At 37.4% G+C, this 16,791-nt stretch overlaps 1 protein-coding gene across 1 annotated transcript in view; it reads right to left on the bottom strand.

Moving 5' to 3' along the window:
• Nucleotides 1–1,038: 1,038 nt before the first annotated feature.
• The window catches only part of HTR2C (5-hydroxytryptamine receptor 2C), a 95,165-nt gene continuing 79,412 nt past the window's right edge, over nt 1,039–16,791 (bottom strand). The window contains exon 2 of the mRNA XM_061408773.1: nt 1,039–4,487. Coding sequence (XP_061264757.1) covers nt 3,664–4,487 — 824 coding nt within the window. The 3' untranslated portion in view covers nt 1,039–3,663. The remainder of the gene's footprint in view (nt 4,488–16,791) is intronic.

The following is a 16,791-nucleotide window of genomic DNA, read 5'->3' as shown; positions in this document are numbered from 1 at the left end:
TGATGACAAGAAGTATGTTTTTCTCCTCAGACCACAAAGACCTTCCAGTGCTATGGGATAAGACATTCCAGTCTTCCTTCTGACCCTCCTTGCCTTTTACTGGTAATAATGACTTCAGTTCTGTGCCATCAGAAATTTCAACCTCTCTCCTTTGCTTCACTATTGGGCAAGAGTAGTCCCTAGCTTCAGTGGTATAAGATATTTGAAGCCATGGGCAGCAGTGACCCCATTGGTTTCAAAGTGGCACTTCAGCCTTTATTACTTGACCCATTCCTAGGAATCAATCTAGTCATGGTTGCAAAGGAATGAGGTACTCCTACTTTCTTCTCAGGGAACTGAACTCATGCCAGTAGCTCACACAGCATCAGAAAGGTATACATGATGCAAGAAAAGGCCAATGGATTTTGTCACACATGGCTCCAGGTATGGAGGAACAGAGGCACTTAGTATGGTGACCTTGATGGTAGCATAGGTATCCAAGGCCATTTGGGATAGAGGTCCATTAAAGTGATCAGGTCATACTACATGACTGAACAGTGGGGTGTTGCCAGGCTTCTTTTGGCAACAGGAACAGATAATACAATGCCCACAAATATTGATGCTCAATACATACTTATTGAACACAGAGTGACTACTATCAACTGGAAATTAAACCATCAACAGTATAGACATGGTCCTCTCTGCTCTTGGAGAGCTTAGAGTCTGAAGGGGATAAGATAGCAATCCTATAGCAAAGAGAGTATGTGAGCCACTCTAGGCCCCTGCTCAGGTTAAGGAAGATAGGAATATTTCAGAGCCCAGTTATTCTGTTCATGAGGAATCAGTGATGCTGTTATTAATATTGCTTCTGTTATTTACACCTCTTGTCTTTCTAGTGTCATAGTCTTTGAGTACACAGAAAAAGGTAATATTCTCTGGTTGTATTTGTCTTTGTGAACTTATTTAACCAGTTACAATTTAATTTTCTAAGAAATGAAGTGGTATATTTTTCCCTCAAAAGATGCAGGGGAGAAAAAGGCATGTGACATATTAGGCAACATTTAATAAATTTAATAAATTAATAGGAAATATCACAAAAACCTGGAATGGATAACATACAGGAATCAGGAATAAGACAACATTTTGCAACCACTCTCAAAAAGTACCACTTGATGAAGGAAGATTTACAGGAAATAATATAAGGCAGTCCATTGCACGTGTCTTAGATATATATATATATATATATATATATATAATAGTACATCAAAATGATCTGTTTGACAATAAATTCACCATGTTTACACTTATCACATGGACTTTAAAACATTTATAAAAGTTGTAGATTTAACATTGAACTGTAAGATTTATATCCAAATGAATATACTTATTTCATACCAAACTGCACAGAACTTACGAATAGCACATGATTTTAGAATAATTACTGTGTTGGGTACTAATAAGTACTACTGCTTGATGACATAAGAATTATTAACAAATGTGCTCTAAGCTATTATCATTCAACTTATTGCTAGTGCTTTTGAAAATCAGTGGTTTATATTTTCTTTGTAAAACATGTGCTATGAGCTTGCCCTGATAGTTCAGGAAAGAAATCAGATGTTTCCAGTTTTCTCTATACTCACAATACTTCAGATCTGATCGCATGGTCTTTTTAAAGACTGCCAAAGGATGTGCATTTAAGTCATTCTTATAACACCTACTCTGCCTTACATTAATACAAATCGATGGATTTATGCAACATACATGGCATACATGCAGGACACCATATATGTGCAGAACTCATGCTTAATGCATGCTATGTTTCTTCAGACATTTTCGTTTCAGTAAGAATTAGGTCTCATTCAATTTCATATAATTGTTTTTAACATGCAGTTCGACAGAGCAGGTAGACTTTACTTTCATGTTATAATTGGGCATGCTCAAGCAATTGACTGGCATTTGGCAGTGTTGCAAACCACTTAGGGACTGTATGAGTTTCCTCAAATACAGCATCTCTCCCACTGCCCTTGTGGCAGATTGTTGGATTTATCTATGCTGCGTGTTGAGGACACACACCGGGGATTTTAGAAATTTGGATTCTGCCTTCACCGATTTCAAGATACTCTAAAGTGTGTAAGTAACTGTCAGGCATAAAAAATAGCATTATGAAATCTTCAGAAATAGATCCACAATTGTGTGAAATGGACACACATGGAAATATAGTTACTGGAAACACTTGTATACTCTGCACACAGCATAGACTTAATAGTCTGACTTTAGTAATGTTTGAAAACCTTTCATGGTTAACAAACTAGTAAAACGGTACTGAATTCTTAGAGAGCAACAGGCCCATGGATGAAATAATGGCCAACACTGATTGTAACACAACACTATATTTAACAAAGGTTTAAACTTCTGGTACGTAATTGCAGTACAATGAAGAGCTTGCTACTTTCACAAATTAGCTGCAGCCTTTCCCTGCACTAGAGAGTTTGGAAGGATCTGAAAATGAGATATTTTGTTTAAAATCCAAATGGAAACTCTGTATTTCTTTTTTTTCTAGAGTTCAGTAAAAGCTTCTTTAATTACTTTTTTTTTTTTTTCACATTCTAAGGGCCCAGTTCTGTAGTCCTTAATCAAGTAAAACTTCCAACGTCTTCGGCATCTGCTTCCAACTCAAGTTTTACTCAAAAATGGACTGCTAAATTAGGTCCTATAGATAGAGGTACCATAACTAATATACTATTTTAATAAGGCTCAAAAATTCTAATTTCATTTTGTGTGTAGCACACAAATTTCCAGGATCCTGATATCAAAACCCAATTGATGTTGAATCCTGGATTGGGAAATAACTCTGGGATTTTGTTTCCCAGTTTAATCATGGAATTAGGTATTTACTAAGGACCAGAATGAAGACACTAATTCCAGTTTGCTTGTCATTATAATCAGAATTTGAACATTATAAGAAGTGAAAAGCTATTGTTGGTGTGTATATCTCTTGTCATCTTGTCATCCTTCCACTTCTGTAGTTCCGGTTAACTAGCTGCTATATTAAAATGCCACTATGTTTGGGGACAGACATTGCAGTAAAATATCAACACAACATTCTGACAATGTCAAAATTTCCCCTGTGTGTGACAAGAAATAAGTTCTGCCTTTGACTCACTAATAGTTGTGGTAGAGTTTCAGAAGGCAGAACCTATTTTACCGTATTTATGTGTGTAGATGAGCAGAGCAAGAATTTAAAGTGCATATTTACTGTTAATCTGGAAAAAAGAGTCCACCAAATTTGTTCAATTTTGGTGTGGTTGAAAACCGCTGTCATGTGTATCATTCTGGTCTCCTGCAAATGCCACCTGAGGTGAACATCAATGTTTCCTTATATGCAAAAGAAAAAGAGAGAGGAGAGAGAGAAAGAAAAAGAAGGAGGGAAGGAGAGATGGAAGGGGGGAAAAATCAACATTTTTGCATCAATCAAAATAAGTTATTCTCAATCTGTTATAAACAGTAAATACAGAACCCTAAATCTCACTATTGTAAGCATGATTGTAAAGTACAGGATTGCAAAGCTATGTATAAAACACACTTTTCAGACGGCAATATTTACATTAGTTATGACTGGCAGAATTAAAGAACAATTTCCTACATTTGTAGCTTTACCATAGGAAAAGACTGTGCTGCTCTTTCTTACACACTACTAATCCTTTCACTAATCACATTGGAGGGATTAACCGGTAGCTCCAAATTCTCAACTTGCATCTCTATATCAGGCTCCTTGTCATCAGCTTTCTTAATTACTGGTTCATTGGTGTGCCGGTAAATGTTAACATTAAGCTCCCTCCCAGACAAAGCAGTGGCAGCAACTCTCGGGATTTGTCTGATTGGAGGCTTTCTATCTGCCTTATAATTGCAGCGCAAATAGTTGGAGAAAGCCCTTCGGTAAACTTTGTTGAAAAGAGTGTACACCAGAGGATTAATTCCTGAACAAACATAGCCAATCCAAACAAACACATTCAGAAGCTTTTCCATGAGCTTTTGATTACAAGCCTTCCCACAAAGAACCGACAAAATATTAGTAATAAAAAACGGGCACCACATGATCAGAAACACAAAGAAAACAATGCCAAGGACCTTCGAGGCTTTCCGTTCATTGTTGATAGCTTGCATGGTGCCCCTAGGCCGTCTTTCTTTCTTCTTCCTTCGGCGTGGGTTCAAATCTTGGTTCGGGTTTGCAGAGTTCTCTTCATCTGTGTTTGTCTTGCAGCATTTCAGGAAATTCAGGTTTATTCCAGGCGGTTCCTCAGTGTGGCCGTGCAGTAACATCAGAGCTTGTCGGCGAAGGACGTGAATCGTCAGACAGTAGGTAATCACCATGATTGTCAGCGGTATGAAGAAAGCTACGAAGGACCCAATAAGAACGAAATTTGGGTCATTCAGCACACAGGTGGTGTTGTTGACGAACACCTTGTCTTCATCCCTCAGTCCAATCACTGGGATAGGAACTGATACACCTACAGGAACAAAAAAAGAAGATATGACATTGTTACAGCATATGGAAGCATTGAACAGATTTGTACAGTGGGATACATTCAATTGAATATCACTGGAGAAAATTTAGATCTGATATTTGTTGAAAGCTATTCACAGCATAAAGTGATAGTCACATGAAAGAGTAACAGTATGATATCAGAAAATGACAGCTTTTTTTCAAGTTAGGAATGCCTTCTCACCAATTTTCTGTAAAAGACTTGGAATTACCATTACTGAGATAATTATAAGTATGGTTATACATAACAGTGAACATGTCTTTTTTGTTTTAGCTCCAATTCCTAGAAATGTCCCAGCTCATAGAAGGCATTCACTAAATATTTGTTGAATGAATAAATTTGTGTCTGTATTCAATGACATCAATAAATTCAATTGTTCATTTTTAACATTCCAAATGCAATAAAAATGATGTGTATACCACCTAGGAGTAATTGCATATCAGCATTGACTAGACTGAGTTTGAGATGAGAGTTTTTAGCTAAGGAAATCCTTTCCTGAGGAAAGTGGTCAAGAAGAGGAACTTCTGTGGGTGAGTCCTTTGGAGACAGAGCCTGGAAGCTCTGGAGTTTTTTGGAGATGAAGAGGATAGTATGCCCCTCGAATAGGAATTAGATCTGACCACAATGCAGACATAGTCTCTATGCAGAAACTGAAGGAATTGTCTTTTTAGTAAGCATTTTCCTGAGACTCTGGGAGAGATACAGTCCTCCAATTTACATGTGGAGTTTTGAACTCATTTGTTTTTTTTTTTTTAATTTTAGTTTATTTTTTGACTTTACAATATTATATTGGTTTTGCTATATATCAACATGAATCCGCCCCAGGTATACATGTGTTCCCCATCCTGAACCCCCTCCCTCCTCCCTCCCTGGATAAGAATACTGCTGCTGCTGCTAAGTTGCTTCAGTCGTGTCTGACTCTGTGCGACCCCATAGATGGCAGCCCACCAGGCTCCCCTGCCCTCCCTGGGATTATCCAGGCAAGAACACTGGAATGGGTTGCCATTTCCTTCTCCAATGCATGAAAGTGAAAAGTGAAAATGAAGTCGCTCAGTCGTGTCCGACTCCTAGCAACCCCATGGACTGCAGCCCACCAGGCCCCCTCCATCCATGGGATTTTCCAGGCAAGAGTACTGGAGTGGGGTGCCATTGCCTTCTCCAAAGAATACTGAGAGGTGTTCATCTAGGTAAGCACCTCCACTAATAAAGAAGCTCACAGGCAGAAAATATCAATAAGAAGATGGGAGCAGAATCTTGTGCCTGACCATAAGTAATGTACCTAGAAATTTTTGGAAATCATTGTGGTAAATCATTTTGGCAGATCTTGAAGAGGTCTATCATCAATAAGCAGAGATAACTTGCACAAATAAAATTCAAATTTTACTGTTAATTTATTTTTTCATGTGTCCACAAGAACTTGAAACCTGGGACAATTCAGGTTGTACTTCTAGGATTCTATCAGAGATCATTATGAGGATTCCTGGGCTGGTGGCTATTTGTACTATGAACTGTGAGAAAGGATAGAAACACACTCTCAAAGATCATTGCTGGCTTTAGGGAACACACAGGGAACCATGACAAATCTGAAAGTCCCTATAGATTGTCTTAACATGCTTTGTCAGGTATAGAGTGTTTGATGATCAAGAGGGGAAAATATTTTTCTTTGCTAAGAGCTTGTTGATGATGTTGATTGGTATTTAATTTCTGGGAAGACATGAGGAAGAATATTTGAAAAGTTATCTTTAAGCCTTCTAATTTAGACCCTGAATTTCTTACATGCCTGTTTTTTTTTTTTCCCCTAGAGAAAGAGACCAAGTGATGGTATGAGAAGCATCAATAGATGTGACAAGATTTCTTGGCATATTGGTACATACCTGCAATTCTCAACCTAGGCATGCCATTTAAGAAGGCAAGAATGGCTGTGAAAACTAGGAGACACTGCAAACAGAAAGTGTCCTCAGGTAATACAGTACAGGATCTGGTGAAGCGACCTTTGAACTCTAGATGGGAAGAGTGGCAAGTATCAGAAGGTAATAGTCACCAAATTTGATGAACCACACAGGTTACATTTCTTAAGAGTTATAAAATGATAGGTAAGAATGCTGCCATCTTGTATTCTTATAATCTTTATTCCAAAGCCATAAATATGAGGGAATATGCAGAAAGAGCATAGGTCAAGCTTGCCTGAAAGAAGCCAGTATTGGCTTATCCTTCATGAAATGTTTTAGTGAGGATAAGGTTGTAGGAAGTTTTCTGGAGTTAAGGAAGCTAATATGAGATTAAGAAAAGAGGGAAGGGTTTCTTAAAAACAAACCATTTACAACAGAAAAAATTAGAGAACATAATATTAAGAGAGTCTTAAAATACCAATCAAGCAATGTTAATATGTGGATCTTCTTGGAATTGTGATGCAAACAAACAAATTTTTAAAAATATTCATGACACAGGTGGAAATGTGTTATTTTGAATAATAACTGGCTTTTGATGATAGTAAATAATTATCATTCATTAGTTTTTAAAAGTGATATTGATATTGTGGTTATGTGGGGAAAAATTTATATTTTTAGATATGTATATACTGAAGTGTTTATGGATAAATTATTATGATTCTGAGGTTTGTTTTGAAATAATATGGGAGGGAGAAGTGGACAGAAGTACAGATGATGCAAGACAGTCCATAAATTGATAAATCTTGGAGCTGGATAATGAGTACATGGTTCTTTATAATATAATTCTACCTAATTTTATAATCTTTTAAAGTCTTTATACCAAAAGTTTAATATTTTAAAAATGGAAGCAATTAAAATAAAACAGAAGTTCTTTCTGAAACATAGAAAGAAATGGCTGTTAGACCCCAGATGATAAAAGTCTGTAAGATTTACTACCACTGCTAACTTTGGAACTGATTACTTCTAGAGCAAAAGTCTTGGGGTCCTGAGTGGAAACACTTATCATTTTGATATAAATGTAGAGAAGAAGGCCATTTTCTAACAAAATGTTGGTAGAAAACTGTTATACTTTCTCAGGATCCTATAGCAAGACCAGAGGAGGGGCAAAGTGGAATGGCTCCCCTTCCAAACTGTCCCCCTCCCCTGCCATCCAACAATGTGGCAACCAGACCCTGAGGCTAGAAATTTAATCTGGGGAGTTTGTATTCATTCTGAAAAAATTCTGACAAGGGTAGACATATCTACACTCAGGATACAAGTGCTGGAGTGGAGAGTCATTTCCCCAAGGAAATGCTGCACAATCTTTTAGGTATTCCTAGATATCTGAAATTTCTAGGGAAGGCCTCATACACTGACCATATCAGTGGAAGTCAGCATTACTCAGAGCCCAGCTCTGAATTGTATTAGCTTGTTTCTGTTTAAAGATTTATTTACTTTCCTAAGGGAATCTCGGGCCTAAAAGTAGGCCTTGTCTAGAGACAAGAGAGGGTAGCAGAGTGATTCCAGATAAGCTAATGATGTTATTGTGTGTATGAGATCAATTTTATCCTTGGCATCTATTTGCATAATCTTTTGTACATTGAACAAAGAGTGATTCTAAAGCTGCCTTTTATTGAGTCTATCTTATGTGCCAGGCACTGAGCCATGTGTATTACTGACATTAAAAATATAAAATATATTATCTCAATTTCATTAAAACTCCTGTAATAGAGATATTATTTAGTGAAGTAGCTTAACCATTTTACCAAATCTACACTGTCATTTGTTTTTTTTTTTTTTTTTTATAGAAACTGTGAATGCAGTCAACAAAACAAGAAACTCAGTTTCTTTTGACAGTATCTGGAAATTATACAAATAATACTAATAGCAACTAAAGCAGCATTAAAAACAGTATCTATTATATAGATTATCTTATTCAATACTTAAAAAAATTAAAAGCATATGTCAGCAGTTCTCAAAGTGTGGTTCAAGGACCCAGAGGGGCCTCTGAGATTCTTTTACAGAGTTTGCTAGATTTCCCTTTTCCAACTATTCATCTTTAAAACTGCATATTCTTTATAAACTTCATACTAAATAGCGTACCACAACAGGCTGAACACAGATACATCTATGAGAATCCAACTATCTTTCCATAAAACTAAATATTGAAGAGATTTTAAAACTGTTAAACAATGCCTGTCTTCTCTCTTAATTATTTTTGGAAAAATAGTTAATTTTTATTAAAAAAACATTATGTTAACATTAAATGGATTCATTATTGTTATTTAAAATGATTCATAGATATTTTAAACATTTCTCAGCTTTAATTTCTAATATAATAAATATCAATAGATATAATCCATATATACACAAGCTCTTTGAGGTCTTCATTTGTTTTAAAAAGTATAAATAGGCCCTGACACCAAAGAGTTTGAGAACTGCTGTTCTATATTAGTGGATGAAGTTATTTAAACCCTGGAAAGTTAAATTCAGCCATGTATAAAGTGTTTCTCAGTACTTTTAATTAGTCAATTAGTAGAAATTCAAGTGATATCAAGTAAACACAAACTATCAATAATAGCAACCAAATATTTTACATGCATTATCTCACTCGTCATAAAAATTATGAAAGGTATATACTATTTGGTGATGTTAACTTCAGAAAACTAGCTTAGCAAGTATAATTGAGAAGTCTTTGATATTTTAAAATCTTTAACTTGACCAAGGAGAAAAAGTGAAAATGAACTACCATAGATAATATCAGGAATAAATAACAACAATTGTAATAATAATTACTTTTTACTGAGTGCTTTTTATTTGTCACACACTGATTTAAATGTTTTACAATTATTATATACTTTCATATATTATTTAATCCAGATAAAAAACATAAAAAGAAGGAATTATTAACTAGAATCACTTAATCTTTCTGAAATTAACTTTGAAAAAATGTATATCATCTCTAGAATTTTAGAAACAATAAAAATAAGTTATAATTCATGTTCTGCTGAAAATATCAGGTACTACTTCAACCAATAAACAAATATTTTGCATGCATTGTCTCATTTGCATCTCAAAAAAAACTGTAAAATTGATTATTATTCATTAAGTTTACTAAGGGAGAAAAAAATACTTTCAATAAACATATGGGGTCTTAGAGTTTTAAGAACATTAAATTCAATAACAGCTATAGTTCAAGTTTTTATTGAAAATATGTGTTACTATGACTACTAGTTATCATTTATTGAGTGCTTACTGATTTTGGTACTTTAGCTGCAGTACATATTTTACATGCATTATCTTATTCTAGACTTCCCTGGTGGCTCAGACGGTAAAGCGTCTGACTCCAATGCAGGAGACCCAGGTTCAATCCTGGGTCAGGAAGATCTGGAGAAAGAAATGGCAACCCACTCCAGTATTCTTGCCTGGAAAATCCCATGGACAGAGGAACCTGGTAGACTACAGTCCATGGAGTCCCAAAGATTCAGACACGACTGAGCGACTTATTCTAGCCTCATAAAAGATGTAAAATAACTTGGTGTGGTTATTTTACATCAGATAAGGCAAGTACATTTAGAAAATGTATAATGATGTTTGCATTATCTCTTAAAGCCTTGAATTCAAGCAACACAGATCAATTCTCTTCAAGCAATCAGATAATAATATCATATGCCCATAATTCTTAGATGTCCATTCCTTTCAGATTTTAACATCTTCAAAAGTGCTATGTGTCTTACAATTGATACTATCTTACAATTAGTGTTAGCCAGATAGCAGTCATTATATAGTCATCATTGTCTGTGCATGTGTGAGCCTGGTCTGAAAACCTTCTTTTGATATTTTTTGGTAAGATCAACATTACCAGCAGCAAAATTTACAAAATGAGTATCAGGAGCATGGTAATAGTTCACTGTGAACAAAAAATTATGTCATAATACACACAAAGAGGAAATGTTCTGAAGAAGGTAACTTCAACAGCATCAAATGCTACAGAAGAATCTAGAATTTGAAACATTTCCTCTGTCTTTGAAAATAAGGAAATCACTGGTAATTATAGGACACTGGTAATTATACCCTGGTCCCTGGTCCAGCTCCAGCACCTCCATCCAACAGATCCCTCATTAGCATCTTAATGTAACAAGCATATGCAATGAGGCATCAGAGAAAATCCCCAGCTTTTAAATTCATTAACAGTCTCTGGAAGTCTTCAGTGTGAAGGTGGAATTATCACTAAACTGGTAGTTATAGTCGAATGGTGAAGATAGGAAATTGCCAAGAGATGAATCAGATCAGATCATATCAGATCAGTCGCTCAGTCTTGTCCGACTCTTTGCAACCCCATGAATCGCAGCACACCAGGCCTCCCTGTCCAACACCAACTCCCGGAGTTCACTCAGACTCACATCCATCGAGTCAGTGATGCCATCCAGCCATCTCATCCTCTGTCGTCCCCTTCTCCTCTTGCCCTCAATCCCTCCCAGCATCAGTCTTTTGCAATGAGTCAACTCTTCTCATGAGGTGGCCAAAGTACTGGAGTTTCAGCTTTAGCATCATTCCTTCCAAAGAAATCCCAGGGTTGATCTCCTTCAGAATGAACTGGTTGGATCTCCTTGCAGTCCAAGTGACTCTCAAGAGTCTTCTCCAACACCACAGTTCAAAAGCATCAATTCTTCGGCGCTCAGCCTTCTTCACAGTTCAACTCTCACATCCATACATGACCACAGGAAAAACCAGAGCCTTGACTAGACGAACTTTTGTTGGCAAAGTAATGTCTCTGCTTTTGAATATGCTATCTAGGTTGGTCATAACTTTTCTTCCAAGGAGTAAGCGTCCTTTAATTTCATGGCTGCAGTCACCATCTGCAGTGATTTTGGAGCCCCCAAAAATAAAGTCTGACACTGTTTCCACTGTTTCCCCATCTATTTCCCATGAAGTGATGGGACTGGATGCCATGATCTTCATTTTCTGAATGTTGAGCTTTAAGCCAACTTTTTCACTCTCCTCTTTCACCTTCATCAAGAGGCTTTTTAGTTCCTCTTCAGTTTCTGCCATAAGGGTGGTGTCATCTGCATATCTGAGGCTATTGATATTTCTCCCGGCAATCTTGATTCCAGCTTGTGCTTCTTCCAGCCCAGCATTTCTCATGATGTACTCTGCATAGAATTTAAATAAACAGGGTGACAATATACAGCCTTGACGTACTCCTTTTCCTATTTGGAACCAGTCTGTTGTTCCATATCCAGTTCTAATTGTTGCTTCCTCACCTTCATACAGATTTCTCAAGAGGCAGGTCAGGTGGTCTGCTATTCCCATCTCTTTCAGAATTTTCCACAGTTTATTGTGATCCACACAGTCAAAGGCTTTGGCATAGTCAATAAAGCAGAAATACATGTTTTTCTGGAACTCTCTGGAGTTTTCGATAATCCAGCAGATGTTTGCAATTTGATCTCTGGTTCCTCTGCCTTTTCTAAAACCAGCTTGAACATCAGGAAGTTCACAGTTCACATATTGCTGAAGCCTGGCTTGGAGAATTTTGAGCATTACTTTACTAGCGTGTGAGATGAGTGCAATTGTGCGGTAGTTTGAGCATTCTTTGGCATTGCCTTTCTTGAGATGAATAGTAAATGATAATAAGATAAAAGAGAGAAAGATTATAAACTACATTTCCTGGAACAGACTGGCCATCATCAAAATGAAAACATAGATTATGGAATTTGTTACTAAACTGCAGGGCTATCTCCTAGGTATCTATTTTCACGAGTTTTTCATGGAAAGGAATTTTTTCAAGGAGGATCATACAATGTTAAGCTGGCAGGAATGGTCCCTTGCCTCTTGGAGTAATAAATGAGTCCCTTGAACATGGGAATTGACAGCAGAATATGAAGAAACTATTTTCAAAGAAGAACACAGAAGACAAAACAAACACAAGCAGTGCTGCCTCAGCTATCAGATAATAAAGTGTGACTGAGAGCTGGAGCAATACTTCATATACTTTGGCAGATAGATTGTGTTGATGCAGTGGGAATTTTAAGGAATTCAGAATCACGTTGAGAGTTAACTTTGAATTCAAGTAGTTATTACCTTTGGGAAGAATAGGAACCTAGGCATGCAGGAATAAAGGATATTGAGTAAGGAAAAGACCTTAAATGACTTCAAGGGAAGTTGAACTAATAGAAGATTCTAAAAGAAAACAGTTCATGAGGTGACAAGAAGAATACCCAGGATTTATAAGTTAAACTTGGGTGAGAGTTTATGGAGAACTGAATGTTAAAAAGAAGTAGCAATCAGCAAGTGGAGTCATCTGCCTCTGTGACAGTGGACCAAGATTTAATAGTAGTCCCAGCTTCTCCCTGTAAGGTGACTTTTAAGCAATCTGAAATTTCCTGATCAGCACTAGTGAGGTACCTGCATAATAAGACTCCTCCGATTACCTTCCTCTATAAAAGAAGATGACCTGACCCGAAAGAATTCTTTTCTTTTGCTAATAACTTCCTCGTCCCACTCTTCTGCCTATAAAAACCTTCCATTTTGTCCAGTTCCTTGCAGTGCCTGTCTGTTCACTAGATGGGATGCTACCCAATTTATGAATTGCTAAATAAATCCAATTAGATCTTCAAATTTACAAAGTTGAATGTTGAGGGAGGTCCTAGGGAAGTCCAACTTTATATGGCTGAAGGCATGTTGTTGTTCAGTCATGTCCGACTCTTGGTAACCCCATGGGCTATAGCATAACAGGCTCACCTGTCCTTCACCATCTCCCAGAGCTTGCTCAAACTCATGTCACTGAGTTGGTGATGCCATCCAACCATCTCATCCTCTGTTGCCCCCTTCTCCTTCTGCTCTCAATCTTTCCCAGCATCAGGGCCTTTCCAATGACTTGGCTCTTCACATCAGGTGGCCAAAGTATTGAAGCTTCAGCTTCAACATCCGTCCTTCCAATGAATATTCAGGGTTGATTTCCTTTAGGATTGGCTGGTTTGATCTCTTTGCTGTCCAGGGGACTCTCAACAGTCTTCTCTAGTACTACAATTTGAAAGCATCAATTCTTTGGCACTCAGCCTTCTTTATGGTCCAACTCTCACATCCATACATGACTACCAGAAAGACCAGTACCTGACTATTGGGGAAAAAATTCATGAATCATTGAATTTTCAAATTTACTCAATTGAATTTTGTTTTTTAACAGTGGGGGAGGTCCAACTATAATACAGCTGAAGGTATGAAGAAGTAAAATTTGAAGTAACATCCAAATATGGAAACATTACTATGGAATATGCTGCCCCCAAATATGACTCTTTGGCATAAAGATTATTTTGAGTTGATTATTTTGAAACATGGCAAAGACAGGAAAAGTTATGAAAACTAACAAAGAGAAATTTGCATTTACAAAGGAAATCTCCATTTGTAAATTTCAACCTCTCTGTACTGGGAAGAGAGAGTGAAAGTGAAAGTGAAAGTCCCTCAGTTGTGTCTGACTCTTTGTGACCCCATGGACTGTATAGTCCATGGATTTCTCTAGGCCAGAATACTTGAGTGGATAGCCTTTCCCTTCTCCAGGTTATCTTCCCAACCCAGGAATTGAACCTAGGTCTCCTGCATTGCAGGCAGATTCTTTACCAGCTGATCCACAAGGGAAGCCCAGGAGTATTGGAGTGGTTAGCCTATCCCTTCTCCAGTGGATCCTCCCAAGCCAGGAATCGAACTGGGGTCTCCTGCATTGTAGGCAGATTCTTTACTGGGAAAAGAAAAATGACTAAACCCCAGGAGAATCTTATTCATGGAGAAGGAGTCCACTTAAATCTGTATGGCAAACCTAACTCTTGTTTACCTAGCTTTTCCTGGTAATCTGCCATAAACGGCCTTTCCCCACCTCACATCTTCACTTGTCTTTAGCTGAAGATGGTATTTAAGTAGTGCCTTTCACCATCTGGGGGAATTATTTAGTTTTTTTAGGATATCTCTCATGTATATGCATGCATGTGTATACATAACATACACATGTTAATAAACTTGCTTGTTTTCTCTTATTAAACTGTGTTTTATTATAAGAGTCTAAGCCAAGAACTCAGAAGGTTAGAGGGGAAAATTGTTTTTCCTCTCTTACATTACTCATAAGCAAATGAAGACTGAGGAAACTAAGATTATATTTAAGATACAATAATATGCTTACACATTGAAGGTGAAAACAAATAGAGTGGAAGAGCTTAAAGATACAGAAAAGAAAGGTGAAGATGATAGGTAAAGATCTCTGAGGAGACAAAGTCAGAAATAGTTGGAAAAATTACACTAGCAATAAAGAATAGTTATTCTTTGCTGTGAGAAGAAATAATATGACTGGTAGTGGTGGTTAGTCACTCAGTCATGTCTGACTCTTTGTGACCCTATGGACTATAGCCGATAGGATTCTCCAGCCAAGAATACTGGAGTGGGTTGCCATTCCCTTCTGCAGGGGACCTTCTCTACCCTGGGATCGAACCCATGTCTCCAGCATTGCAGGGAGATTCTTTACCATCTGAGACATGGAGGAAGCCCTAATAGCATGACTGGGTGGCAGAAATTATCAGGCCCTATACAGAAATGTAGAAGAGAAATGAGAAGAATGTGTTAGGTGGCAAAAGAACAGAGTTGTTCAGACGACACACAAACTGGAGAACAATTATACCAAATAAGTTCTTACACCATTGCAAAAGTTCTAGGGCCCACAACAGATTTCCCAACCTGGGGATCCAGCAAAAAGACTGAGAATCCCCAGGGAATTTAACTTTGAAGGCCAGAGGGATTTGATTACAGAACTTCCACAAGACTAGGGAAACAGACTCTTGGGGGCACACACACAAAAAAAAACAACCTTGTGTGTACCAGGACCCAGGAGAAAGGAGCAGTGACACCACAAGAGACTAAGCCAGACTTGCCTGTGAGTGGCCTGGAGGGTGCTTGCATAAGTCCTATTGAAGGAGGTCATCATAACCACCATTACCCCTACTACCTGATATGTAGCTGACACCACCCTTATGGCAGAAAGTGAAGAGGAACTAAAGAGCCTCTTGATGAGGATGAAAGAGGAGAGTGAAAAAACTAGCTTAAAACTCTACATTCAAAAAATTAAGATCATGGCATCTGGTCCCATCACTTCATGCCAAATAGATGGGGAAACAATGGAAACAGTGACAAACTTTATTTTCTTGGGCTCAAAAATCACTGCAGATGGTGACTGCAGCTATGAAATTAAAAGACGCTTGCTCCTTGAAGGAAAAGCTATGACAACCCTAGACTGCATATTAAAAAACAGAGACATTACTTTGCTGACAAAGGTTTGCATAGTCAAAGCTATGGTATTTCCAGTATTCATGTATGGATGTGAGAGTTGGATCATAAAGAAGGCTGAGTGCCAAAGAACTAATGCTTTTGAACTGTGGTGTTGGAGAAGACTCTTGAGATCAAACCAGTCAAGACTAAATTCATTGGAATATTAATTGAAAGGACTGATGCTGAAGCTAAAGTTCCAATACTTTGGCCACCTGATGCGAAGAGCCAACTCATTAGAAAAGACTCATTAGAAAGCATAAGAGGGGCATAAAAATTCAGTTTTGTCAAAATGCATTTGAACATAGGTGATAACAACTTTAAAATAATCATACGTATACATATAAAGTTCATGGTAAATGAATAAAAATGAATGGTAATAAATAAAAAAGAACTGTTAAACAATCACCAAACAATTTTTAAAAATGGCAATAAGTACATTTGTTGTTGTTTAGACACTAACTCATATCCAAGTCTTTTGAGACCCCATGGGCTATAGACTGCCAGGCTCCTCTGTCCATCAGATTTCCCAGGCAAGAATACTAGACTGGGTTGCCATTTCCTTCTCCAGGGGATCTTCCCAATCTAGGTATCAAACCTGTGGTTCCTGCATTGGCAGGAAAATTCTTTACCACTGAGCTACCAGGGAAGCCCAATTAGTATATATCTATACATAATTAGATGTAAATGAATTAAATGTCTCAATCAAAAGATAAAGGGAGGCTGAATAGATACAGAAAACAGACTTATTTCTATGTTGCCAACAAGAGACTCACTTTAGATCTAAAGACACACAGAGACTGTAACTGAGGGGATAGACAAAGTTATTCTATGCAAATAGAAATGCAAAAAAGCTTGCATACAAATACTTCTGTAATGGCAGTGGCTAAAAGACACACAAAGAAAGGGGGAAAGCCCACAAAAAGGGAACAAAGGGAAGATCCATGGACAAGAGTGAGAACCTCAGGTGAAACAACACACCCCCTTCCTGGCTAGCCCTAATTTGCATAGGGTAGGCTCAGGGGGAGGAAACAGAG

The sequence above is a fragment of the Bos javanicus genome, chromosome X (assembly GCF_032452875.1).
Source record: "Bos javanicus breed banteng chromosome X, ARS-OSU_banteng_1.0, whole genome shotgun sequence".
Classification (NCBI taxonomy): Eukaryota; Metazoa; Chordata; class Mammalia; order Artiodactyla; family Bovidae; genus Bos; species Bos javanicus.
This window is presented reverse-complemented; position numbering and strand designations above follow the sequence as displayed.